This window comes from Sorghum bicolor, chromosome 2 (genome assembly GCF_000003195.3).
Source record: "Sorghum bicolor cultivar BTx623 chromosome 2, Sorghum_bicolor_NCBIv3, whole genome shotgun sequence".
Classification (NCBI taxonomy): domain Eukaryota; kingdom Viridiplantae; phylum Streptophyta; class Magnoliopsida; order Poales; family Poaceae; genus Sorghum; species Sorghum bicolor.
The window spans coordinates 74,743,006-74,770,216 of NC_012871.2; the positions used below are offsets into that span (position 1 = coordinate 74,743,006).

Here is a 27,211-nt window from a genome sequence, read left to right on the forward strand (position 1 = left end):
CATGTGTCCGCGTAACGACTTAGGCATTATTTACTTGTAAAATATTTTGCAAAATGTGAATAGTACTATGCCTTGTTTACTTGCAAAATATTTTGCAAAATGTGAATAGTATCAAATTCGTTTGTATTTGACAAATGTTGTCCAATCATGGACTAACTAGGCTTAAAAGATTTGTCTCGTCAATTTCGACCAAACTGTGTAATTAGTTTTTATTTTCGTTTATATTTAATACTTAATGCATACGTTTAAAGATTCGTTGTGATGGGAAATCTAAAAAATTTTGCAAATTTTTTTTGAACTAAACAAGCCGGAAAATCTAAGAAGTCGCATGCTAGTTGCCGTTGATGGTTAAATGAGTTTTCACACGAAGTCATCGTTGTGATGTCCGCCGAAGGAGATAGTGCTGCTACAAAACTAAACCACATGATACATGCTGCTAAACTGTCTGCTAAACTGTAATCAGAGTTTGAATTATATGTTTTATTAGTCAAATGCCCGTGCGTTGCTACGGGTATGCATAGAATTTCATAACGTATATCCACATAGGACTGACAATTTATTTTCTCACCAACCAAGCGACAGCTTGCGGGTACTGGAACTTAGGGTAATAAATCCTCAGCCAGAAAAAATTTTGGAGACCAAGATCTCAAAAGAATATAAATGATGACACAAAAAATCATAGGAAATTCAATGAAAATAATATGAATAAACACAACCCACCGAAGATTTTGCATATTTATCCACTACATTCTAATGCTAAAGTGAAGTTGTGTAAGTTTTTTTTAAGGCCTTGTTTAGTTCGCAAAAATTTTCAAGATTCTCCGTCACATCGAATCTTTGGTCGCATGCATGAAGCATTAAATATATACGAAAATAAAAACTAACTGCACAGTTTATCTGTAATTTGTGAGATGAATCTTTTGAGCCTAGTTACTCCATGATTGGACAATGTTTGTCAAATAAAAACGAAATGCTACAATACCAAAAAAACAAAAAAATTTGCGAACTAAACAAGGCCTTAATGAAGTTGTATAGGGTTAAATGCCAAACCAAATAAACACTACTGCAGTTATAAAATTTAACCGTCGACACCAACAATCAAGAAATCAAAGTCAAGAAAAACAACCCATAAAAACAAAACAGGACCCAACTATTGGCCACCCATAACCACTACTATTTGCCTGATAGTGCATCAAAGATGAGAGCTAAATTGATTATAGTTGGAATGCTAAAAAAATATAATAACATGGGTTGAGCAGCTCATTTTTTTGAAACATGGATTATAGTTGCCATATAGTACCGAATCTGCCAGCCATTTACTATTGAGCCGCTCATTTTATTGAAATATGGATTATAGTTGCCATATAGTGCCGAATCTGCCAGCCATTTAGCATTATTTTTCTCTCACAATAAAACAGGGAACAATATATTCAGACATGACTTTCTGAGCGAACATTATCTAAGTGAATACAGATAGATTTTATGCTACAAAAAATATCTCAATACCCATTTTGCTGAGTTCCAATGACAGGGGTGCCTCGTAGGCGGTAGGAGATGAGGGAGAGTTGGATGAAGCAGAGCATGGTTCCAAAGGTGACGGTGACACAGGTGCATGCCTAAAGGCAGAAGCTCCCCAGAACGCCAAATGCCTCGCTCCATATCACCTCCTTCTCATCTTGTAGGCAAGGTACAACAGATCCACTGTTGCTGCACATGCTTCTAGGATCAGGTATACGAACACCTACAAAATAAACATGCCATGGATCAATCTCATTTATTCACCAGTATTGCCATCAAGCCCTCTTATGCACTGGTCTGAAACAAGCACAAAATCTGACAACATTCACTGCTGAAATTAATAGCAGGCAGATGAACTGAATCAAGTTACAGTTATTTGCATGAACGGATGCTTGAAATACTGAACACGAAAAAAGTGCATGTAAATAGAAAACAAATTCAGAGCTTAAGCTGACATACAGTCTCTACAAAAACTAAATATTGTCTGGTGTGTTAGTTTGTTCAAGCATGAGTATTACCACCACCAATATTGAAGAAACACCAGTGCTGGGGACAAACGATGTTGCTGAATCTAGAGATTCAAAACTCATGCCCAATCCACGCCAGAGCTCAAGGCCCAGGTCTAGGAATGTGCGCATTGCCATGTCCGAATGGATCCAACCCCTATAAGCTGTCATGGGCTATATTAGTTAATTACTACATATAGAAGAGGGAAAAACAAGAAAAGTAAGTGAATTGTAACAAAATATTCAATTCTAAGCATTCATTGTCTAACTCCGGTGCCTCCTTTATGGATCTTCAACTGTCCTCTAGATATGTGGTATCCTAGACAACACACTGAAGACATCTATTAGCATACAAACATAATCCCTCCAAATTTAAATTTTGGTTTGGCAAGTATTTTAAACAATCATGATGTAATGACTGACAAGTAACAAAGGTTCACTGATCATGTGAGCAAAGCCAACAAATCTGGTGCCACTGAACAAAGAAGACACAGGCTAGCAGATTAGCTGATGACATGTTCACCTGCTGCAGTACTACTGCTATCATGTTGAATGAAACTGAGGTCCTGCACCCTGGTTGACTGTTGTGCTATTTACTTGATAGTATATTGCTCGTGCTACACTAATGAGCCCATTCCATCAAGTTAGAACTAAGTTAGTTTTAAAAGAGAAAAATAGGAACCTAAATTAGTTTTAATCAGCACTTCAACTGTCAATAACTCTCAATCTTGCACTCCATTTTCACAGGTCGCAGATTTCAGCAGAAATTCATGCCTCATCTTCTAACTGGACATCATCTATCATATATTGTCTAACCAGAGAAGCACACACGGGGAGAATAATGCATTGACCAAAAAAAATTAAAAAGAAGAACTATTGAGAGCAAGGATAAGGTAACATAAGGCGAGTTGGGTCGGTTGCCTGACCTTGATGGGTTCCTGCAGGGCTACAACCGCTCCATGTCAATCTTGCTGGAGGGAGCTGTGGTGTCCTGGCAGAGGAGAGGCCGACGAGGCAAGAGCAGGTCAGGGCGGCCGCCAGTCCTCGCCAAGTTCTTACAGGCTTGCAGCCGGGGTGGGCGGGGGTGTTGCTGCTGCTTGCAGGCTGCCGCAGCGAGCGAGGTATGGTGGGCGGCATCGTGGGCGACCTCCAGTGAGGGTGCGTCGAGTTGTGGTTGTCTGGGCGGGATAGAAGGTGAGGGTGCTGAAGGTCGAGCTGCGGTTGTCCGGGCGGGATAGAAGGACCTGAGCGTCGTGCGGCCGACCTTCGAGTCGTGCGCTTGCGGTGGTTGCAGGCAGGGGAATAGTTGGGCGAGATGGGTGAGAGGAAGGATGCGGCGGGGGAGGCAGGCCGATAGAAGGGTATGACGATATCATTTGGCTCTTTTTAGTTGTAGAGATTTGGAATTGTCCACGCAGGCCTACAAAGTTTTGTATCATCCATTTTCATATTTGGACCTGTTTCGAATTTTAGGAGACTATATAAAATTCTGAGAATTTTAAGCAATGGACAAACAAAAAGTCAGAGCATGCTATAAAAGTGGCTTCATATTTTTTGAGTTAATACAAATTTTATATTATTTTTCTAATTAGCAAAATTTAACAAATATTCAAATTTATATTACTTTTTGTTTCCTTGTACCGCTGAACCGCTCAACGTCACCGGAGCATTAAAAAAAGCCCGGCCCACTGAAGGCCCAACTATCTCTCCTCCATCCACAATCCTCCCCGAATCGCCGTCAGTCGCCAACCTCTCTCCCCTCCAAACCCTAGCTAGCTCCCCCAATCCCTTCTCCACCGAGATCCGATCTCGCCGCCCTTACCGGCGAGACCGTCGCCGCCATGGCCTCCGGCGGCAACCCCAACCCGACCGGCGCCCCGACTCAGCCGCGCCCACCGCATCCGCAGCAGCAGCCTCAACCGGGCGGCTCACCGGCAACGCCCATGACCCACCTCCGCCCTCCCTCCCACGCCGGCTCCCCCTTCCAGGGCCTCTTCCACACGCCGCCCACCCACAACCCCGCCTTCCAGATCCACATGGGCGCTTCGTCCTCGCCCCAGACTCCGCTCATGCCCGCCACCGCAGGCTCGGCCAAGCGGCCCCCGCAGAAGCCCCCCGTCCGGCCCCCGGCCCCCGGTTCTACCTCGTCGGCCGCGGCAGCCTCGGCGGCTGCCGCGTACAAGGCTGCGGCTGCGGCGGCGGCCGTGGCCAACTCCGGGGGCGTCGACCTTACCCCCGCCGCGCGGCGCAACAAGAAGCGCAAGCTCCCCGAGAAGCAGCTCCCTGACCGCGTCGCCGCGCTGCTCCCAGAATCCGCGCTCTACACGCAGCTGCTCGAGTTCGAGGCCCGCGTGGACGCCGCGCTCGCGCGGAAGAAGGTAGACATCCAGGAGGCGCTCAAGACACCGCCCTCGCTCCAGCGCACACTCCGCATCTACGTCTTCAACACCTTTGCCAACCAGGGGCCGCGCACCATCCCACCACCCAAGAATGCCGATCCGCCAACCTGGTCGCTCAAGATCATTGGTCGTGTGCTGGAGGACGGCGCCGAGCTGGATCCTGCCAGTGTTGTGCCCAAGCACAACCCAGTGTACCCCAAGTTCTCTCAATTCTTCAAGAGGGTGACGATTGCACTGGACCCGTCTCTGTACCCAGAGAATCCCCTCATCATCTGGGAGAATGCACGAACAGCTGCCCAGCAGGAAGGGTTTGAGGTAAAGAGGAAAGGGGATAAGGAGTTTGTTGCAAACATCCGGCTGGAGATGAACTACAACCCTGAGAAGTTCAAGCTGTCACCTCCGCTTATGGAGGTGCTTGGGGTGGAGGTGGACACTCGTGCACGGGTGATTGCTGCCCTCTGGCAGTATATTAAAGCAAAGAAGCTTCAGAACCCAAATGATCCTTCCTTCTTCATGTGTGACCCTCAATTGAAGAAGGTGTTTGGGGAGGACAAGCTCAAGTTTGCAATGCTGTCACAGAAGATATCTCAGCATCTGACTGCCCCGCCACCCATCAACTTGGAGCACAAGATTAAGCTTTCAGGGAATGGAGCGCATAGCAGTGCTTGCTATGATGTGCTGGTGGATGTTCCATTCCCGCTGCAGAAAGAGATGATGGCGTTCCTTGCCAACACAGAGAAGCACAAGGACATTGAGGCTTGCGATGAGGTGATATCTGCTTCGATCAAGAAGATCCATGAGCACCGCAGGAGGAGAGCGTTCTTCCTGGGTTTCAGCCAGTCCCCAGTGGAGTTTATCAATGCACTGATAGCTTCCCAGAGCAAAGATTTAAAGCTGGTCGCCGGCGAGGCGAATAGGAATATTGAGAAGGAAAGACGTGCTGACTTCTATAACCAACCATGGTATGCTCTTTAGCTGACCATTGTTTTTTTCTTACTTCAGCATTATATGATATGGATCCATGTGCTGATGAGATCACTTTTGTGCCACAATTAAATAGGGTTGAAGACGCCGTTATAAGATACTTGAACCGCAAACCGGCTAATGAGGGCTCAGGTGGTGGTGCTGGTGGTTCTTGAGGCGTGGATTTCTTCTAGTGCTGTTTTGGTGTAGAAACAAATTATCTGTTCTGTATTGCTAGTAAAATTCAGACGTATTAGCAAAGAGATTTGTTCAGTGTTGTGAAAGGATGTTCAGGCTAGTCGTTGTATGTTGTGTTCTATATTGTCTAACTATCGTGGAAGTATAATGCCAAGTGCTGAACTTAACCATAATGTTGCTTGGTGTGGCCCTGAAAATAGTAAGCCTAAATCACATTATAAAAAAACTGGAATGCAGGATTATGGGAGTCTAGCTTTTCCATGATTCCTTGAGCTGGAAGAAGCTTTGAGGTGTGGTTGCCTTTTGTCAAGGACATTTTCTACCTATTCCAGGATCTTATAAGCCATATTACTAATTTCTTTAAGAACCTTTTGTTTTCAGATAGTAGTTGTTCTATGATGAACTGGTCTAGGCACTATGTTTATAAACAATCGCTATTCTGTTGCAACATTTCAAAGCATGACATCTACAATTACTTTTTAGTTTTTGTCTGCAGTGGGCAGGATGAAGAATAATTTTTCAACATATCTGATGATAATGAAGAATAATTTTTCAACATATCTGATGATACTGATGCACCTGCTAAGATCCAAACCAATAGTGTTAGCCAAACAACATCTGATTACCTGCCAAACAGGCCCTGTGCCTTGATGAAATCAGGTACAAAATCCTCGTCATCTGGGTTATATTACAGTTACTATCTTCCACTACAAGGTTTCTTTTCATGGTGTAACCTCAGTTAAACAAAATGGTGATGCTTTTCTGTTTTAGTTTGTCTTCTTTGCCTACCCTCCCCTTAGTTAAGAAAAGTCACATTAGCATGATAAGCTTTTCTGTGCTCATGTTGAACCTTTGGTTTGAATGCGACAATGCATACATACGTCCTAAAGTACTAATACAACAACAGTGGAAGTTCTATTCCCAAGCAACGGCTAGGGATGAAATCCAACAGAGCAGGCTAAAAAAAAGCAGGGTGGTATGGTTATGGTAAAATGGACGTGTCTGAGCTCAAGTTCTAATTTTGTTAGTGCTCTTCTCACAAGTACAATTCTAGCCCATCCTGCTTGGGACTAGAAGCAAATTTAGTTGTTTTGCTCTCAATTCAAGCCAAACTGGTTTAAGCTCTTGGCTTGTTTACACTCCTTGTTACATTCACCAGCATGATTCTTCTGTTCTTATTAATCCTCAGGTGGGCCACTGGTGTTAGTCTAATCATTTGCTCCAGTACATGTTCTTCATGTTCACTCTGATTTATTCGAATGGAAATGTCCGTTCTTATTTTTAGTCTTGGTTTTCAATTATCCTCTCTTGTGAAGTTTTATCAATTGCGTCACTTCTATTACTTAACCATTGCAGTTCTAATGATGGTATTGATTTTGCACTAACATTGGAAATTTGGAATGTACACTCTTCTGGACTGGTCGTTCTGCCTTGTTATGTTAGCCTGTTGAGACAATGACAAACAACTGCACCACAGTCCCAGCCTATGCAAAACATGGACCAACTTGAAAGTGCTTTAAAGTATGTGTTGTAATTGTAACTGGTGTTGGGGATGGGAGCATGCGATGCGACACTGATATATTGATGGGAGACAGACCTATTTCTGGCATTACCACTTGGCGCACACACCACCAAGAAATATCTTTATTGTGTTTCCATGCTGCTCGTCCAGAATTTTGGGAGGAGAAATCTTGCTGTTGACTTCTACTAATTGACTTGGACTAGAGACAAATCTTGGAACTATGGACAACACTAGTACTAGAATACATAAGTCAGCCACTTCCAGGAAGTAGATTAATCCAGCAAATTACCCCATAATCATTTCCTTGAAACGCTAATTAACTCTAGGCCCTGGTTGCTTGAGTTTATCTGTTGAATTTGTCAGTCATCCAGTAGTGTTTTCTCTCACAACAAATAGCGACGAGTACTTTCAGTTATGGTTTTTCAGACAAACAAACGAACTGTTGTCGTAATAACCATTTGATAGCCTTGAAAAGTCACCTCTTTCATGCTGTCAACTACTTAACTGATTACTATAATTGTGTTCCTCTTAAGTTCAAAATGTTGTCGGGCACACAACTGTTATGCTCATTGTATATGTTCCCTCCTTCGCCCTGCATATCGTCATGCATGGTTTCTTAAAATTCTATTCTTCCGTTCAAAATTAGATGGTGTGCACACCGAAGACGGATCATGCAGTCGGCATCCAAGGCGCAAACACAGGCAACAAAAGCATAAAAACTAATGCAAGTTGGCAAAGTTACTTAATCAAAAGCATAAAAACCAATGCAAGTTGGCAAAGTTACTTAATCAAAAGCATAAAAACCGATGCAAGGTGCAAATTATTAATTTGCACCTCAGTGTATCCGCCCCTGTCGACTGCCGTGGTCACGTGTACTTTTCATCTGCGATACCTGAGATTTAGCCTATGTGATTGTGTGGACGATGATATGTATGATTCATTATTTCAGTGGTGTAACAAAAAATGTTCTCACATTATTCTAAACATGTTTTTAACAGTAAAGGTTTGTTTGGTACAGTTTACAACAACTTCTGTTTTTTTTCTTTTGTTTCTAAAATAGCTTTATGAGTGATGTTGTTTTTGTTTTTCTGTCACAAAGTTGGTATAAAGCTGGAAAAAATAGCTTATTGCAGCTCTCTCCTTCATTTCTCTCTCATCTATTCAAGAAGTAGTTGGTGAAGCTATTTTATCAAACACTTTTTTCAAAATAGCTCAACTTCATCTAGAAAGTTGTTTATGAAATTATTTTTTAAAAAACAGCTTTACTAGTGAAGTTGAGGTGTGCCGAGCAAGGCCTAAGTATATACGTAAAAAACATTAAAAAAACAATTATCATTCCACGGTGAGCAGTTGTCCTACTCGTATACTACTATTCTGTAACGTCTTGCTTAATTAACGACTAATAATGTGCACAGGCGGCATCGAACACATGCAACAAACACATAAAACCATTGCAATTGGCAACGGCAGTCTGTGTCTCCGCAGTCCGCACCTCGTTATCTCCGTTCCGTGCAGGCTTTGTTGTTCGACACTGCTTCAGTACTGTGGTGCACTGCCGGTGCGTATCGTAACGCCGGGACAGCCAGAAATGGGAGGCTGCGACGACCACGCCCGCCGGCCGCCGTCCCTGCCGTGGACGGTGCGCGTCCAGCTGGCCGCGCTCGCGTTGGCACACCGCCGGGACGGCAGCGTCCGGCGCCTCCTCTTCTCCCTCGGCGACCTCAAGTCTGGCACCACGTCCCGCCCGGGCGCCTCGGGGTCGGGGGTGCGCTCCGCGGACGTCACCATCGACGCCTCCCGCGGCCTGTGGGCGCGCGTCTTCTCCCCCTCGCCCGCCGCGGACGCGGACGCGGACGCCGAGCCGGCCCCCGTTCCCATCGTCGTCTACTTCCACGGCGGAGGGTTCGTGCTCTTCTCCGCGGCGTCCCGCCCCTACGACGCCTTCTGCCGCCGGCTCTGCCGCGACCTCCACGCCGTCGTCGTGTCCGTCAACTACCGCCTGGCACCCGAGCACCGGTTCCCCGCGGCGTACGACGACGGCGTTGCGGCGCTCCGCTACCTCGACGCCAACGCCGACTCCCTGCCGGAGGCCCACGTCCCCGTCGACCTCTCCAGCTGCTTCCTCGCGGGCGACAGCGCGGGCGGCAACATCACGCACCACGTGGCGCAGCGCTGGGCGGCGTCGTCGCCCGCCGCGAACCTCCACGTCGCCGGCGCCGTCCTGATCCAGCCGTTCTTCGGTGGGGAGGAGCGGACGGAGGCTGAGGTGGCGCTGGACCGGGTGTCCGCGCTGTCGGTGGCGGCGACGGACCACTACTGGAGGGAGTTCCTGCCGGAGGGCGCCACGCGGGACCACGAGGCGGCGCGCGTGTGCGGCGAGGGCGTCGAGCTCGCCGACGCGTTCCCGCCCGCGATGGTGGTGGTCGGCGGCTTCGACCTGCTCAAGGACTGGCAGGCCAGGTACGTGGAGGCGCTGCGCGGGAAGGGGAAGCCGGTGCGGGTGGTCGAGTACCCCGACGCTGTCCACGGCTTCCACGCGTTCCCGGAGCTCGCCGACTCCGGCAAGTTCGTGGAGGAGATGAAGCTGTTCGTCCAAGAGCATAGCTCCACCAAACACCAAGCGTGCCTCGGAATTTGATGTAAAACTGGTGCAAAATTGAACCCACACACTTGTGCTTCGCCCTACTTTTTTTTTTTTTTTTTTTTTTTTTGCGATGTGTTTCCGTTCACCCACACCGTACTTTTTGTCAATAAAGAAAAGGAGGTAGTATGAGCTACATTTCCTTCAAGAGGTAGTATGAGCTACATTTCCTTCAATATGAGCCGTGCCTACGTACGTTTCTCAGTGTTTCCATTCCATCGAGCAGCTCTGCGTTGCCAGATGAAATAATCGCAGACCTTCGTAAGTGAAACAACTCAGGATGAAGCATCTGGTTGCATTGCAGATTTGCATGATAACCTTTATGCAACCATACCCATTGCAAACGCAGCGCAAGTTAACCTTCAAATTGAGAAATACCGCAACCAGCTATACGTATCAAGAAGAGTTTGGATTGCGTAAGGCATATAAGGCGTAACGTCTGCAGAAACAAGGGCATTTTATTTCGACCCGATCTTTAAAGTTAAACTTTGGATACTGATTTCATATAAAACAAACATTGTACGACCGACCAAGGAACATCTATGAAATGAAGCAACCAACCAAGGGACTGGGACCCAGGAGAATTTGCATGCAGTTCGAACAGAAATATAGTAGTAGGAAAGCAGGGCACACTTGGATTACAGGTGCTTGTAAATGAGACCTTTGAGCTTCTTTCCATTGCAGTTCAAAATAGAGGTGGTGTGTGCGGTCGATCCTAAAACAATGCTCGACCCAATCTTATTGGGCTGGAAAAAAACAGAGAATGAACTCGTGTCAAAATGTTCCAAGTCAACAGACAACAACACCAAGCATGGCTTGACAATAGGTTCAGCGGGCAACGGCCTTCTGAGCATTGTGTGGGAGGATGTTGTCGGGAAGGATGAGCTCCGGCGGAATCTCGCGCACCACCCCAAGCATAGAGTCGTACTCCTCATCTTTGTGTGCGTACTTCTTCCTCAGCATCTTCTCGAGCTCAATCTCGTCGAAGCTCTTGGCGTTCTCAGCTGCATGGACCTGGGCTAAGTTGATATAGTTGGTTGCTGATTGGGCAATGAACGCAATCTCCTCTTCTGTAAGCTTCCTTAGGAACTTGGCAGGATTACCGACCCAAACCTGATAGCGACAAGAAACAGAAATTTCAGCCAGAAAATCACATAAATGAGGATGAGAATTCTTTCTTTTTTAAGGGAAAAAATGCAGACTTCAATATAGCATAAGCTTCCAAGTTCTGATCGTAACATGCCACTTGCAGAATAAACATGCCAACGACATTTTTGGGTAGTCACTCCCAATAGTAAAGACAATCATTACTGTATAGATTTATGAAATTATGTTCTAAAGTAAGGCATTCTAAGCTTCTAACTGTAATGTTCTCTGCAAAATACATGTGCTCCAAGTTTCTAAGCCTCTAACAAAGCAACATGGGACTGTACTCTTCAGAGCAGGAGCATGCGGATAACTAAAATCTTCCAAACAAATTAGCTTTGAAGCTGGTAAAAAAGTACGCACACAAACACTGGCATTGAACCTAAAAAAGCAGATCAGTCTAAGCATAGAGCCAGACACTCTGTTTCTAACTACAATTGTTCCTTGCCGGGAAAAGAATGTACTACAAGGTTCTATGCCACAAAAATGGGTTGCAGTATTCTTTTGAGGGAAGGAGCATCCACATGACTAATCTTCAAAATATTATGATCTTAGTTCCATCTTTGTAGTATGAAGAACATTAGCTACTACTACTGTTAAATAATGAATTTTTTGCAACTAAATGCACATTGCTCATACATCAAAGTGGAAAATAGCTTCATGAGAACATAAGTAAATAACCTCTCCAGAAGGAATCCTTGTATTCTGCTTAACAAGAGATCCTGCACCAACCATGCTGTGCTTTTCAACCAACACTCCATCAAGCAGAGTGGCACCCATACCAACAAAAGCCTCATCCTCAATAGTGCATGCATGTAATACAGCACTATGGCCTGTAAGAAATACAGTTTGGCCAGATGTATAAATTTATTCGATCATCCAGACAAAATGAAGCTCCATATTTAGCAGCAATATACAAAAAAAGATTATTTACTGACCGACTGTAACGTTGCTTCCAATTATGGTTGGAAGGACCTTCCCACTAAAGTTAGCTTTTGCAACATGTACAAGGGAATTATCTTGTATATTAGTACCAGATCCGATATGAATGCTGTTGACATCACCTGAAGACAAGAATAAAAAGCAAGCAAAATCTTACATGCACAGAAATTGAATTCAGATATGGTCACAGAAATTATCCTACAAGCACAGAAACTATATTGCATTCTCGTCACATTGAATAGTAGTGATGGAGAATGTCAATCACATGATAACCCAGTCCTAGATGTATTTATCAAACCCCACTGTCCGACAAAGTTGTTGATATTCATCCAAAAATGAAAATATGTGATGCTTCAATAATAAATCATTGCAAGCTGTAAATTTTGAGATTGCCTTAAATTTGTGCAGATTCGCACAGTATACTATTCCTCAATATTTGAATGCTAATCACTACAGGTTTGAATCTTATGGCAGTTATTTTTAGATGTACTAGCCAAAGTGGGTGATGCAACAGGGCCTAAGCCTGACAAACTTGAAACTGACACAAAAAATGACAGCTAATATAATGAATCAAGTGATTATTTCTGAGTACACTTATTTCTTAGAAATATTCGTATATTTGGAAATCTAAGAGCAGTTCACCTGTACGTATGATAGTGTCCTAGCGCTGACAAAAAAATTACTCTGGTAGTAAACTAAATGTTTCCCACTGCTTAGTTTCATTGGTATGTCGGATATACTGTGTGCAACATAGTATGGCCACTAAATGAACACCGAAGGAAACCATCATGACTACAAGCATTGCAGCTCAAACAACAGCTATCATGTAAAAAGCATACTGTTCAAGGGTTTACCTCTCAATATGGATCCATACCAGATTGATGATCCATGCCCAATCTCAACATCACCAATGACTGCTGCACTGGGAGCAACAAACACATCTCTATGGATCTTTGGCTCTTTCTCAAAAATGTTCATGATTGTACGATGCCTTGAAACTGAAAAATAGCATACAAAAGGGTAACCAACCAGTCAACAATTAATGTCTTCGCACATCACAGAGGTCATAAGTGCATGATCGACTCTAAAATGATAAATGGAGTTAAGTGCAAAGCACTAAAAAAATCAGACACACATTTCTCATCATTGTGCCAACTGCCAAAATCACGCAGATCCCTGTGCATATGATGCTAGGGAAGAGACAATTGCATACAAGATAACTTGAGACTGGAATGCTAGCTGGACATATTAGCAGAAGATAGTTCGATTGTGTTAACCAATTCCTGTTGTACATGACTTTGACAGGAAAAATAGTGACTGCAATGGCAACATTTCACGAGAGGAGTAATCCTGTTTCACGAATGCATGATGGCATTGGAAACAGACATATATACCATATAAAGGGGGGCATGAACTGTGCTCATTTTAGCTTTATTCATATGATCAAACCACATTACGCAGATCCATAGCTAATCCATCCTTCACGAACACTATTTCGGCTTTATTCCCCCCTTTGGGAACAGCCCCAAGCCCCCCAAGTGTGAGAACAACGAAGAACACAGTCGCCACTGAATCAGCCTGATCTGGCTCTAGCAGGTCCTAAAATACGAACAGCATGAACTGACCGATGGCATACAAATACCTCTGCGCCGCGTCGAAATGATTAGACGAGGACCCGATCCCATCCTTTGTGAGTAAAGAAAACAGCCACAGGGTGGGACGATGAGGCGGAGGAGAAGGGGAGAGAGACGGAGCGGGAAGAGGCGGACGCTTACCCTGCTCCTCGACGCGGAGGCCGCCCTGGAGGGTGGATCCGAGGCGGTCCATGGCCTGCCCCGTGCCCCGGATCCACTTGCCCACCGTGAAGATCGCGCGCCCCAGGGTACCCATGCCTCCTCCTGCTACTACCGAGCGCTCTCTTACTCCTCCGCTTGCTCGGGTGGGTGGGGGCTCGCCGCCGGCCGCCGCGCGCGCGGGTGGGGTTTAATGGCCGTGAGGAGGCGAGCGAGACGGGGAAGAGAGAGAGAGAGAGAGAGAGAGAAGAGGAGGGCGAGGCGATGGCTGCCTGCGGCAGAGGCAGTGGCCACTGGACTGTAGGGGAGAGGAGGCCAGGAGGTCGATGGACCTGGGCCCGGACATCTTGGGCTGTTTTGTTTGCTGTCCAGTTCCACGATCTAACTGAAAGGGCCTACGTAATGGCCCAAACAGTTCAAGAAGGACCATTGTCTAAATTCTCTCATCGAACTACACATGGATCAAAGAGAAGCATATAAAACGAGTAGCTAGCGACTACTCGGTCTTGTCCAAAAAATATTGCAATTGTAGGACCAAGCACCAAAACCAATGCACTTGGCAAATTACAAAAATGCCCTTATCCAGTCAATCCAAACGAGTGGACAGGATTGAGCGAGAGTTTTACCAGTGCATGATTTTTTTTTCTGCCCAACGAAATGAATGGAAAACATTTTGGCCTTGTTTAGTTTACCCAAAAATCAAAAACTTTTTAGTTTCCCATCCCAACGAATCTTGCGGCACATGTATGGAACATTAAATATAGATAAAAATAAAAACTAATTGCACAATTTGTCTGTAAATCATGAGATGAATCTTTTGAGCCTAGTTAGTTTATGATTAGATAATAATTTGTCAAATAAAAACAAAAATGCTACAATATTAAAATCAAAAATATTTTCGAAACTAAACGCAGCCTTGTTCTGGTTTTGTTTCGAGTAGGTTCATAGGCTGACGTCAAAGTGTGCAATTTTTTTTGGAAAATTCATTATTTTGATCTTAGTTTAAAATAATGTATTAATAACTGTATAAATTAAAATAAATGCACTATTACAATATTTCTTAAAGAGATCAACAAAATTGAATTGACATCATGGATGTTGATCCACTTTTCCATAAACTTAACCGAAGTTAGAAAAATGGTTTGTGTTAAAATTAAGTTGAACTATAATTTGGAACAAAGTGATGAGCAGATTGGATTAGTTTCTTTAGAAAATGAAAACATGGTCCATCCTTTACATTGTTTGCACATTGCACACATGGTAGCTTAGATTAGTTTTTTTCTCGATTGGATGATCAACCCGTTTTTTTAAAAGAGGGGGTAACCAAATGTTACATAGTTCCTATGAATAGTGGTGAGTTGCTTACATTAGTTGTGTTCACCATCCATGAGATGTATGATAGTTGCCTTGATCAAGTTCGATCGTCTCTTTGAGCTCAGGTCGATCTTGCACGCACACACTCCGCAACAAACTTCCCTGCAACACATCTGTACCTTACTACCTTTCAACTTGGATCATATTTGTGAGTTCCTTAATGAATGAATACCCTATTTGCCTTAGCATAGTCAGGCAGTTGTCGATGTTCATTGCTAACATTGCTAATGCTTGTCATGTGACTTCCTTAATGCTTCTCTAGGGTGAGAAACACTTGCTCCTGTACTACTCAAGGGCTCGCCTAGAGTGTGAAACACATGCATCAATCTTGCAAAGATCCTTTAGACACGCCCAATCGCTAGTCTTATGTTGGCATTGATAGCAAGGTTTCTAATAATTCCTGCTACCAACTTCCTTGTCTCATAGTGACTTGTGATGTCACCCTAGATCTCTGAGGTTTCTCAAGAGAAAGGGAGGGGTTGATGTCTTATGTCGTAGTGTTATGCCAATCTCTCCATCGATGCAAGTGAGCTTATACAATTGCTTCAATGATGCGTGAACTAGAGCCTTCTTTTCAGCTTCATTATATCTAGTGTCACTTCTGCAAAAGCTTGTGAATCTTGTGATCTTCTACATGAGGTCAGTCACTTTGCTGATCTTTGCGCAGTTGCTTTGATCATAAATAGCTAGGCTTTGAATAATGTTTTACACGGATATACATTTTACACAGTACAAAAGTACACGGGTAGGAAGGCCAGACAAAAAAGTTATCGGACGAAAAATAGACTGAAATTTTACTTCTTTAATATTAGAGAAGAGAGAAGAGAAGAGAAGATAGATATAATGGACACTGAGGGAGATGTAGATCAGATCAACTTGGGCTGCCACCGTGGATACCTGGTCCACTCTAAGACGAACACATCAGGAAAGAACTCGGAACAAAGGGAATTGGAACTGGAGGATGAAAACAAATGGACAGAATTTGGATTGGGCATGGTCTGGGGGACCAGATCCATGTGGGATATCGATAGATAATTTGATGGGATGCTTTGAGATTTGTGTGATTACAGAAAGAGTACCGAAGCAATTCTAAAACAAATGGTATCTAAAAATTGCATAAGAGTGCATGCATGACAAATGATTTCAACTATTTCTCACTTTATAAGTTGCTAGGAATATTTGAAGCACCAAAGCACTTTGCTACGACCGACCAAATTACTCTTGCAATGGGACATTGAAAAAAAACTGATGAGATATAGATTCCACTACTACGAAAAACTTGACCATGGCGGTAAAATACATTAACCGAGGCGGTTTTTGCAACCGCCTTAAACGAAAGGTCATAGTAAATCAATGATTTACCGAGACGGTTCAAATGTCTGCCACGATAAATAAAATAAAAAACAATAAGAAAACCTATGGACATGCTCAACAAGCCCATCCACAGGCCCGCCGAGCCCATCGGGTTGTCACTGTCACTGGTGCCAACATCAATCAGGTCGCTCAACATCGGCTCGGGCCCTTAGCCAGCGGATCTAGAAACAAAGGAGGGGAGGGGAGGAGCGCTTCTAGATTCGCTCACCCCCCACTGCCGAAGTTGATGCCCATGACGCTGAATCTAGCCACCCCAATGATGCAGATGACTCTGTATCTACGGGAGAGAGGGTGAGGGACATATCCTTCTAGATCTAAGAGATGAGAGAGAAAGAGAGGATGGGACATACCTCTTCCGCGCATGATCCACGCTGCCTTGGCCAGAGAGAGCCCGTCCATCGCCGCAACAGTCAGGGAGAGCGTGGCCACCACCCCCACACTCCCGCTAGGAGGCCTGCCTCACTCTCACCAGGGTGTTGTGGGCTTGCCTTGCTCCTGCCAGGAGCACGAGCACCATTGACGAAGGCCCTGAGAGAGAGGGGGGAGGGGATGGGAGGAAGGGCCATCACCACCATGCAGATATTAACATGGTGGTTAAAACCCCCCTCACTCCCTCACACCCTCACGATAAATGGTAGTGGGCTGGTGTGGGCTGGTGTGGGCTAGCGGCCAAAACTTCATTTATCGTGGCGGTTAATAGATATTAACCATGACGGTTACTTTACACTATCTGCCACAGTTAATGATTAACCGTGGTGGTTGTACGGCTGGCTGGCCCGCTGCAGCCAGCCTAGAATAACTGTGGCGCGCAAAAAATGACGTCCGCCTCGGAGTCTTTATGTGAAACGCTGCGTAAAATGAAACATGTAGTAGTGTTCATCAAATTCACAAGAGGCCCAGGAAGGACCCCCTTCCATTTTCTTTTAATCAAGTTATGTTTGGTAATAATAGCCTCATTTGTCATTAACCACATAAAAAATTAATTTTAGTGGAATTTTGCCTTTCTAAATTCTTTCATGATACAGTCTTGAATCATTTGTAGTGAGCCCATTTTAAACTGGCTTGACAAAAAATTACCATTCTTCTCCAATTTCCCGCAAACAGTATCAGAATCATCAACCAATGAAAAAGCTAACACATCCCTCCAAATATTTTCTCAAGCTATAAGAAGATCGCCAGACAACCATCTCCTAATTAAACACAATCTCAACTTCATTGTTCTTGATTTGTGCAACAGTAACGGTTTTATTCTCATATGATTCAAATAAAATGGGTACTATTCGCTTGGCTGATAAAACATATTGATCACTAATTTATTATGAGAGAAAAAACATTATTAAATGACCGATAAATTTAGTAGATAATCTTAAACAAACAAACTAATAATTTTTTCATGGTTTTCTCGGTTATTCGAGAACCCAACGGTGTCTTGTCGTCTAGCACGGCTTGATGCACATGCATTTAAGCTCCCAGCCGTGGCATTTGCCGCCTGTGTTGGCTTTGTCCTCGTCCAAGCACTTGTCGTTGCAGATTCCCACACTCCACGCGTAGCATGGACCCCTGAACTTGGCGCTCTGAAACAAGCACTCTTTCGCCTGAGTTAGCCCCATCTCTTCACGTAACACAACGATTTAGGCACAACAAGGTTAGTCAAACCATCAGATATGTTGCGACTTGTTACATGTCTCGAGATTGGATGACGTACCTGCGGCCATACTGATTAGGAGGAGGACGGCTGCTGAGAGCTTCCTATGTGAAGCCTCCATATTGTCGATTGCTTGTGCGTCCAAGGAAACAAAATGAAATGGAGTGTGCGGCAGAAGCCCTGAGTTTATATGTTGGTCCAAAATCATCACCGGGCTATTTTAGGGTGCTTGTGTCAAAAGTTTTCGTCCACTAAAAAAGGGTCAAAGGGTTTTCATCCATGCAAGGAAATTTACAGACAAAAAAGCAATAACCAATCGCTCAAAAAAACACTGCATGCATGCACGGTTCCTTTATTCACGCACGCAGCAGACAACACCCATTCAGCCATAATTTCCACGCCAACCAATAAAAGCAATCACCAATCGCTGAGAAAACATCCACCGCCATTCTCATTGCTGCATTCCGACAGTGGCGGAGCCAAAAATTCTATATAGAGAAAGTCGTGCTACCAAAAATACATATAATATAATATGAATTCCAAAATATATATGTAGGGATTAACCATGCATTATGTGTGTATATATCACTAAAATCACCATTAATTGTACATGCAACATGTCTATAATGTAAAAAACAGAAAAAAAAAAAGGTACAAGCAAGTTAATCGCTCATGATGAGTTGTTGATTGCTCTGGAGCTTCCATTTACTGAGTGTCCTCTTCTTCACAGCAAGACAAGACGTTCAGGTTCAGGCGTTAATTCTCTTATTTATATAACTCTCATGATTGATCCTAATAATATCCTATTGCTTGGTTTGCTTCAAATAAAATAATCTATCGACTACTAAAGTGAATTAAAAATGAACGTACCAGGTTCTGCCGGTCTCTTTCCAAGACTTACCACGTTACTAGCTAGATCGTGTACTTTGGCATTTGGGTCTTGTTTAGTTCACCCTGAAAACCAAAAAGTTTTCAAGATTCTCCGTCACATCGAATTTTATGGCACATGTATAAAACATTAAATATAGACAAAAATAAAAACTAATTACACAGTTTAACTGTAAATCACGAGACGAATCTTTTGATCCAAGTTAGTCTATGATTGGATAATATTTGTCACAAACGAACGAAAGTGCCACAGTACCGAAAACTTTTCGCTTTTAGGAACTAAACAAGGCCTTGGCCTTTGCTCAATGGAATTGTATAGACGTATACACTTCATATCTTTTGCGGCAGACATTAGGGGGGGTGAGGGTGTTGCCTAGCCTTTCAATCAGCACGATGCAGCGTACTCTCTCCGCCGTCAAAAAAACGTCGTTTTAGAATTTAAGACATCTTATTTAATCATTCGTCTTATTTAAATTTTTTATATATATTATATATTTTGTTAAGATTTATTTTATCATTAGAGATACTTTGCTCATGATTAATTTATTTTGTAATTTACATAAAATTTTTGAATAAGACGAACGGTCAAATATAATGTCTCAAAGTCAAAAACGTCACTCTTTTTGGAACGGAGAGAGTAGGAAGCAATTCAGCCGCCTTTCCGGCGTGACTACCTCGGCCTGCCCATGGCCGGCGCCGGCGCCACCATCATCAGCGGGCATGTGGACGCTTTGCTCTCCGCCGCTGCGCCATGCCGCCATGGCCGTACGTACGCAGCTCGAGAGACAGTAGCTGGAGAGCGGGCGGCCTCTGCACAGTGGCAGGGGTGATGGGTGCATGATTGGTGGCGAGTGCGAGTCCGTCTGAACTCTGAAGCTCGGGCCCCAAACTGATGAATCATCGAAACCCATTCTCAAATCTCAGGCCTTGTTTAGTTCACCCTAAAATCCAAAAACTTTTCAAGATTCTCAGTCACATCGAATCTTGCGTTACATACATGAAGCATTAAATATAGTCAAAAATAAAAACTAATTACAAAGTTTACCTGTAAATCGCGAGATAAATTTTTTAAGCATAATTAGTCCATAATTGGATAATATTTGTCGCAAACAAACGAAAGTGCTACAGTAGCCAAATTTTTTTTTTATTTCGACAACTAAACAAGGCCTCAGTCCATAACAGGAATGACTTACAAGAGGTGGGCCTTGTTTAGTTCGCAAAAAATTTCAAGATTCTCCGTCACATCGAATCTTTGGTCGCATGTATGAAGCGTTAAATATAGATGAAAATAAAAACTAATTGCACAGTTTACCTGTAATTTGTGAGATGAATCTTTTGAGCCTAGTTACTCTTTGTTTGGACAATGTTTGTCAAATAAAAACGAAAGTGCTACAGTAACCAAAAACGAAAAATTTTGCCAACTAAATAAGGCCGTGGTACACAGGGATCACAATTCGCAAACTACATAATAATTATGGTGTGCAATATGCAGCATAGAAAAACAGACTGACACGATGATGATCTGAAAGAGACTTGTAGTACACTACAAAATATGAGAAAGTAAAATCAACAAACTAAAACCAGAAATGGACTCCCTATCCACTACTAATGAAAAAAGTCATATATCTCTTCCTATATATAATAATCCTAAATCCTGAAGACAGCCATAATTCCATCCACATGCATGTGGTTCCGATTCCGATCCATCACTGTCAGAGGAAGATATCAGTTCAATCTTAGGAACGTGTCGTTTCCTTCGTAGCACAATCCTCACCCACGTACTGTGTTGTGTCATAATGACTAAGGTCATGTTTAGGTCTTTAGTACTAACTATATCAAATATTTCATCAGTTGAACCAAACTAGCTAATAGTTAGCTATTTCATGCATGTGCTAGCTGCTCCCTCCATTCGCTTTATTAGATTGAGGCACACACATATCAAGATTCAAACTTTAAAATGTTTCACCAATAATTTGGATTATAATGCAAACTTGTAACCGTTAAATTTCTAATAATTAACTGTACTATTAAATTATCATAAGTTCATAATGTTATGGGTTCATACACACGGCTAGTGATTAGTGGTTGATGTATGAGACTTTAGTGTGGTTAACACTTAAGACACAAAATGGCTTATCATGGCTCGGACGTCAAACCCGGCCGTGTTCCTTAATTTTTCCACTTCTCTATTTATATTAGGAGTTATGAGCTAAAAGTCCACTCTCCACCGCTCCACCGCTTCCCGCAGCTCCATGTTAAATTGCTACGATAATCAATCTGCTCCACCATAATCACTCCATCGAATAATCAAGAAGTGCACGAAGCTCAAGAATCATGAGTGAGAGCTCTACCAAAATCGATCCATAGTGACTGAACAATTTGTGAGAGACTTGATAGTGGTTTATAAAGGAATGGAGTGACTAAAACGAAACAATATATATGTCGGCCTTTTTTTTAGATGCACCAAAAAATCCAAAACTTTACAAGATTCTTCATCACATCGAATCTTGCGGCACTTGTATAGAACATTAAATATAGATAAAAAAATAACTAATTGTATAGTTTACATGTAAATCACGATACGAATCTTTTAAGCCTAGTTACTCCATGATTAGACAATGTTTATCAAATAAAAACGAAAATAATATAGTGTCAAAATCAAAAAAAATTTAGATCTAAACAAGGCCTTAATTTGACATCAATATAAACTACACAGTTCCTGCACATGGATAAAGTACACGGAGAGAGGACCATGCAAATGCGTGGGGAAAAAAAAAGTATTTGCACGGGCCACGTAGGTCCACGTTGCTTCCTTCGGGACCCCTTACGGTTGATGATCAGTCAAGCAGCCGAGACGGAGGATGCGTTGCTGTCATCTATGAAGGCCTTCATCGCCTCCACGAGCCTGGCGCAGTCGGGGAGCTCGGGGAAGAAGAAGAACGTGTGAATGGCCTCCTGGAACTCCACCACCCGCACCGCCTTCCCCTTCCGCCGCAGCACGTCGGCGTACCGCCTCTGCCAATCCTGCAGCGGGTCGAGGCCGCCGATCACCACCATCGCCGGCGGAAAGCCGTCCGCCAGGTCGGCGTTCTCGTCGGTCACGTGCGCGGCGGGGTGGTTCCTGTCGGCGCCCTCCGGCAGGAACGCCCGCCACATCCAGTCCGAGCCCCGCACGGTGACCACCGGCACCTTCCCGTCCAGCATGACCTCCGCGTCCGTCCGCTCCTCGCCGCCCAGGTACGGCTGCACCAGGACGACGCCCGCGAGGCGGACGGGGCAGGAACGCGGCGGGGACGACGAGGAGGACGCGACGCCGGCCGTCGTCCAGCGCTGCGCCACGTGGTGAGCGATGTTGGCCCCGGCGCTGTCCCCGGCGAGGAAGCAGCGGGAGAGGTCGACCGGCACGGCGACGCCGTCGGGGAGCCCTGTGGAGGCGAGGTGCCGGAGCACGTCGACGCCGTCGTCGTACGCGGCGGGGCAGCGGTGCTCCGGGGCGAGGCGGTAGTCGACGGACACGACGACGGCGCCCAGCTCGCGGCAGAACCGGCGGCACATGGCGTCGTAGGGGACCGAGGCCGCGGAGAGCAGCGCGAATGCGCCACCGTGGAAATAGACCACGACGGGGAGCGGTGACCCGGCCGCCTCCGACGGCGAGAACACGCGCGCCCACAAGCCGCGCGACGCGTCCACGTGCACGTCGGCGGACCGGACGCCGAGGCCATCCGGGCGCGCGCTAGCGCGGGCGCGGCGGTCGAAGAGGCTGAAGAGGGAGCGGTTGATGGTGCCGTCGCGACGCATCGAGAGGCCACCGACGACGTCGAGGCACATGAGCTGGAACCGCACCTTCAACGGCAGGGCCGGCCTGCGCGGCGCGATTGGCGCTCCTTCCCCAGTGCCGGTGCCGGCGCCGGCGCCTTCGCCTTCCATCTCGCTAGCTGCTGAAGCCATTACTGGCAGGACGCAGGAGTAGACGAGTGGTGACTACTGACTAGTGAGTACTAACCCACACGTATAGTCTACGGACCGACTAGCAAGTTTCCACACAAATATCACGCTCACGGCAACAATGAATGGTCACATGGAATCCATCTTATCCTGCTCAAAACTACTCACTCAAGCCGAATTCAATGAGGTGTTGCTGTCGGCGGATCACATCAAATCTTTACGCATGTATAAAGTATTAAATATAAATAAAAAAATAACTAATTATATAATTTATTTATAATTTGTTAGATAAATAATAATTACCAAATAAAAAAACTACCGTAGCAAAATCCTGCGAAGGACCATGGGAAACGGCAAACAGGACGTCGCTGACCTTGCGCAGTCGGGCCAGGAGGCTGCAGCCGAAGTGGCAAACACGACGACGCTAATATCCATATGATATTTGTTCTTGCCACCTCGATCCTCTCTAACTGTATCTTCAAACAGAAGTCGATCTCAATCACGATTGCGATTGCGATGTCAGAGGTTAGTGGGTGGCAGCATGTGAATGAACGGTCTCCCTTCCCTTTACAGGTAAGGTAAGGTAAGGTAACACAGCGCTTTGGTTGGAGTTTTGACATGAGCGATTTCATACAGTATAATTGGGTTGACAGCAGATAAGATGAAGTGATGAACCAACCAACACGACACTAGAATGGAGGGAAAAGAGTTGGTCTGTTCGTGCATCACGCGTCGGCGAGCTTGGGCGTGGCCCTGTGGCTGTCGACGAAGGCCTTCATGTCCTGCAGCACCTTGGTGGCCTCGGGGAGCTCAGGGAAGCCGTAGAAGCCGTGGAACATGCCGGGGTACTCCGCCACCACCACCTCCTTCCCCTTCCGGCGCAGCACGTCGGCGTACCGTCTCTGCCAGTCCATGAGCGGGTCGAAGTCGCCGATGATGACCATGGCTGGCGGGAACTGCTCGGCGAGGTCGGCGTTGTCGTCGGTGACGTGCGCGGCGGGGTGGTCGCGGGTGGCGCCGACGGGGAGGAACGCGGTCCACGAGAAGTCGGAGCGCCGGAGGTTCACCACGGGCGCGACGCCCTCCAGCGCCAGCTCCGACGGCGTGCGCTCCACGCCGCCGAAGTAGGGCTGCACGGGGAAGACGCCCGCGACGCGGAGCGTCCGTGCGGACGGCTGCCACGCGGCGGCCCAGCGGTTGGCGACGTGGTGCACGATGTTGCCGCCCGCGCTCTCCCCGGCCAGGAAGCAGCTGCCGAGGTCGACGGGCACGTCGTCGTCCAGCCCCGGGACGCCGCCGCGGGCGTCGAGGAACCGCAGCGCGTCGACGCCGTCGTCGTAGGCGGCGGGCCACCGGTGCTCGGGCGCCAGGCGGTAGTTGACGGACACCACGACGGCGTCGAGCGCGGCGCAGAGGCGGCGGCACACGCCGTTGAAGGGCCCGATGGCCGGGGAGAAGAGCGCGAAGCCGCCGCCGTGGTAGTAGACGACGACGGGCAGCGGACGGTCCGCCGTGGCCGGGGCGAAGACGCGCGCCCACATGCCCCGGGACGCGTCCATGGTGAAGTCCAAGGACCGCACCCCGGACGCGTCCGGCTTTGGGTTGGCGCGCGCGCTCAGGAGCCGGTCGATCACGCCGTACAGGCACCGGTTCACCGTCCCGTCGCGCCGCTCCACGGCGTCGATGGCCACCGTCAGCCCGGTCAGCTGGAGCCGCACCGAGAGCGGCAGCGGCGGCGGCTTGGGCTTGGGCTTGGCTGCTGCTCCTGCTTGGTTGCTGCTGCTGTCGCTGGCCATGGCTTCCGTTTCTTTGCTCTGCTCGGTATCTTTGCTGGATCGGTGTCGCCCTGGAGTTGGACGCGCGATATATGGCGGCGTTGCACGGCTGACAGCTCGGGTGTCGTGCTCGTGTGGGCAGGTGATGAGTGATGAGATGAGACGGAACTGTTGGTGTGGCGAGCGACGTGGCCACGCGGGGGCCAGTCCTTTCGGAAACGGCAACGGAGGGAATGCCCATGTGATCGGCGCGGCAAATTGAAGTCGTCGACAGACTACAGAGGCACTGGCGCGTCGGTGCCTTGCTGGTCAACGATCAGCATGGGGTTGGGGGCAGTTTTCTCGATTTCTTTACCACGGTGTGCAACTCGTTGCATGGCTTTCCACGTCCTAGTTAGAGCAAGTATAATAATATACATCAATTTATTTTATGGCCTTGTTTAGTTTCTAGAAAATTTTACAAAATTTTTTTCATTCCTCATCACATCAAATCTTTAGACGCATAAATGGAGTATTAAATATAGATAAAAATAAAAACTAATTACACAGTTTGATCAGAATTGACAAAACAAATATTTTGAACCTAGTTAGTCCATAATTAGACAATATTTATCAAATACAAACGAAAGTGTTACAGTGTTGATTTCTTAAAATTTTTCGGAACTAAACAAGGCCATAAACCCTAAACAAAAGAAATCACAAAAGACAAATTGCTTGCGCACATGCAGCGCCGAGCGCCAGCAAGAAAGGCAGGGCTCCCAAGCCTGCCATCGCGTACTGTAGCGCACGGTTCCTGTCTTTTGAGCGGATAACAAAAGAGACAATGTGAAAGTGAGTCTCACTAAATAAAAAATATATTTAAATTAGCAGACTAGATTAGATTAGTATACAACTTATAGCCGAGCTTATTAAACTTGCTCTTATTATTACCTCAATCAATTGACAAATGGCAGAGGTAACCACCAGACACAACGATCTTAGCAAAACAAAGGCTCGGCACATGCTTTCAAATGGACGTTAGTGCCATTTACAAAAGGTATTTTTAACTTGGTGCCCGAAAAGAAAGTTTAAATTTTCGAGTGCCAAATACAAAAGGCTGATTTGTTTTAGTGCCAAATGGAGAATTCTCTCTTTCAAATGACAAAGCTGATAGAGAGACTTAGGGAGGAATGTTTTTTTTAAATGCCTCAATACTTTGAGAAGTTGTAATATCTGAACTTATATAGGGAGAAAATTTGAATGGCACATGAATAGAGAGAGTTGCAGTCCCTCCATCTCTAAATATTGACTAGTATTTATAGTATGTAAACATGTACTTAAAGATACAAATATTAAGACAAATATTTGGCAGGTATAGATAACCTATGATGTGGTGGTCTAAGGTTTAGGCCTTGTTTAGTTCTAAATTTTTTTGCAAAATATACATTATATCACTTTTATTTGTATTTGACAAATATTGTCCAATCATAGACTAACTAGGCTCAAAAGATTATCTCACAAATTACAGGTGAACTGTGTAATTAGTTTTTTTATTTTTATCTATATTTAATGTTCCATGCATACGTCTAAAGATTCGATGTGATGAGAAATATGAAAAATTTTGCAAAAAAAATTTGAGAACTAAACAAGGCCTTAAGGCCACCTGTCGAGTTCATGGGTGCCTAGGGATAATAGCACCGGTCTAGTCTATTCCCTCCGTGTCAAAATAAATATCCATTTTGCATTCGAGAAGTCAAAACAATCAAAATTTTGATTAGACATATATAAAAGTAACCTATATTTATAATGTAAATAATATCTTTAGGTTAATCACATCCTATATTTTTATATTGAATATATTTGATTGTAAAAATATTAATACTATTTTATATAAATCTAATTAAATTTAAAATTAGATGACTACGTCGTTTGGCTGATAAATTATAGAACAAAATACTATTGGCTGATTTATTATGAAAAAAATACTGCTGAATGGTTAGCAAGTTCAGCTGATAAACTCAAACAAAAAGAAATAATTTCAGACGGATTAGGCAGCGTTGAACGGTGCACACACGGATGGAGCCGTGTGAGGCACTCTTATCTCTCTCAATTTGCTCCACGAACGTAAGAGGAGTTACTATCATTATGTCCCTTCACTTCCACGTATCATCTATTCAATGGTCCAAACTCGCCTCAAGTCATAGCGTAGCTCCTGTAGGCTGTAGCTCCCTGACTATAGCAATGCAAAATCAGGTACTCTTTCTGTACAAGAAAAATACAACTAAAAAATTTTATACCAATTAAACTAGTCAGTTTTATCTATACCTATATATAAAGAGGGAAAATTTCAGTTTGACAATATTTTTTCTGCCTGTCCTGTCCGTCTTCGGTTGCCCGGACGGAGGCGTCGGTGCCCTGTCCGTGTTCAGTTGCCCGTCCGTTTAAGGCTGGTAAGAGAGAAAACGAAAATAGAATGTTTTCTAGGGTTCTCAATGCAAAATCTTTTATTACCGTCTCCCTCCGCGATCGCTAGCCTTGTCCGTAAAGACTGCCGTCCGCTCGTAGAAAAGAAAAAAAAATAGAATTTTTTTTAAGGTTCCCAA

At 45.1% G+C, this 27,211-nt stretch overlaps 6 protein-coding genes and 1 long non-coding RNA gene across 7 annotated transcripts; 2 read left to right on the plus strand and 5 right to left on the minus strand.

Annotated features, from left to right (window-relative positions):
• LOC8072202 (SWI/SNF complex component SNF12 homolog) lies at positions 3,734-5,757 on the plus strand. The gene is made up of 2 exons (XM_021454594.1): positions 3,734-5,385; positions 5,484-5,757. The coding sequence occupies exons 1-2, from the start codon at positions 3,866-3,868 to the stop codon at positions 5,560-5,562; spliced, it is 1,599 nt and encodes a 532-aa protein (XP_021310269.1). The 5' UTR covers positions 3,734-3,865; the 3' UTR covers positions 5,563-5,757.
• LOC8073099 (probable carboxylesterase 18) lies at positions 8,533-10,275 on the plus strand. The gene has a single exon (XM_021454349.1). The coding sequence runs from the start codon at positions 8,536-8,538 to the stop codon at positions 9,742-9,744; it is 1,209 nt and encodes a 402-aa protein (XP_021310024.1). The 5' UTR covers positions 8,533-8,535; the 3' UTR covers positions 9,745-10,275.
• Positions 10,296-13,918, minus strand: LOC8073100 (gamma carbonic anhydrase 2, mitochondrial). Its single transcript, XM_002463230.2, has 5 exons — positions 13,611-13,918; positions 12,690-12,833; positions 11,832-11,957; positions 11,575-11,726; positions 10,296-10,860 (listed from the first exon to the last, which is right to left on the minus strand). The coding sequence occupies exons 1-5, from the start codon at positions 13,723-13,725 to the stop codon at positions 10,576-10,578; spliced, it is 822 nt and encodes a 273-aa protein (XP_002463275.1). The 5' UTR covers positions 13,726-13,918; the 3' UTR covers positions 10,296-10,575.
• LOC110433142 lies at positions 16,218-16,892 on the minus strand. Its single transcript, XR_002450544.1, has 2 exons — positions 16,727-16,892; positions 16,218-16,647 (listed from the first exon to the last, which is right to left on the minus strand). It is a non-coding gene; the product is annotated as an uncharacterized LOC110433142 (long non-coding RNA).
• Positions 17,568-18,190, minus strand: LOC110433198 (defensin-like protein 5). The gene is made up of 2 exons (XM_021454995.1): positions 18,082-18,190; positions 17,568-17,988 (listed from the first exon to the last, which is right to left on the minus strand). The coding sequence occupies exons 1-2, from the start codon at positions 18,140-18,142 to the stop codon at positions 17,813-17,815; spliced, it is 237 nt and encodes a 78-aa protein (XP_021310670.1). The 5' UTR covers positions 18,143-18,190; the 3' UTR covers positions 17,568-17,812.
• LOC8072203 (probable carboxylesterase 18) lies at positions 21,531-23,245 on the minus strand. Its single transcript, XM_002463231.2, has one exon. It carries the CDS (start codon positions 22,855-22,857, stop codon positions 21,751-21,753), a length of 1,107 nt encoding a protein of 368 aa, XP_002463276.1. The 5' UTR covers positions 22,858-23,245; the 3' UTR covers positions 21,531-21,750.
• On the minus strand, positions 23,439-25,400 carry LOC8072204 (probable carboxylesterase 18). Its single transcript, XM_002463232.2, has 2 exons — positions 25,352-25,400; positions 23,439-24,934 (listed from the first exon to the last, which is right to left on the minus strand). The coding sequence occupies exons 1-2, from the start codon at positions 25,398-25,400 to the stop codon at positions 23,580-23,582; spliced, it is 1,404 nt and encodes a 467-aa protein (XP_002463277.2). The 3' UTR covers positions 23,439-23,579.

What these genes read in the sequence shown, in the direction of transcription:
- LOC8072202 (XM_021454594.1), top strand. Translation starts at nt 3,866, where the DNA reads ATGGCCTCCGGCGGCAACCCCAACCCGACCGGCGCCCCGACTCAGCCG. An exon ending in GACTTCTATAACCAACCATG is followed by an intron (nt 5,386 to 5,483) that starts GTATGCTCTTTA and finishes ACAATTAAATAG; the next exon opens with GGTTGAAGACGCCGTTATAA.
- LOC8073099 (XM_021454349.1), top strand. Translation starts at nt 8,536, where the DNA reads ATGCAACAAACACATAAAACCATTGCAATTGGCAACGGCAGTCTGTGT.
- LOC8073100 (XM_002463230.2), bottom strand. Translation starts at nt 13,725, where the DNA reads ATGGGTACCCTGGGGCGCGCGATCTTCACGGTGGGCAAGTGGATCCGG. An exon ending in GTATGGATCCATATTGAGAG is followed by an intron (nt 11,958 to 12,689) that starts GTAAACCCTTGA and finishes TCTTGTCTTCAG; the next exon opens with GTGATGTCAACAGCATTCAT. An exon ending in TGGAAGCAACGTTACAGTCG is followed by an intron (nt 11,727 to 11,831) that starts GTCAGTAAATAA and finishes TATTTCTTACAG; the next exon opens with GCCATAGTGCTGTATTACAT.
- LOC110433198 (XM_021454995.1), bottom strand. Translation starts at nt 18,142, where the DNA reads ATGGAGGCTTCACATAGGAAGCTCTCAGCAGCCGTCCTCCTCCTAATC. An exon ending in CCTAATCAGTATGGCCGCAG is followed by an intron (nt 17,989 to 18,081) that starts GTACGTCATCCA and finishes TGTTACGTGAAG; the next exon opens with AGATGGGGCTAACTCAGGCG.
- LOC8072203 (XM_002463231.2), bottom strand. Translation starts at nt 22,857, where the DNA reads ATGGCTTCAGCAGCTAGCGAGATGGAAGGCGAAGGCGCCGGCGCCGGC.
- LOC8072204 (XM_002463232.2), bottom strand. Translation starts at nt 25,400, where the DNA reads ATGGCAGGCTTGGGAGCCCTGCCTTTCTTGCTGGCGCTCGGCGCTGCA. An exon ending in GCTGGCGCTCGGCGCTGCAT is followed by an intron (nt 24,935 to 25,351) that starts GTGCGCAAGCAA and finishes ATCGTTGACCAG; the next exon opens with CAAGGCACCGACGCGCCAGT.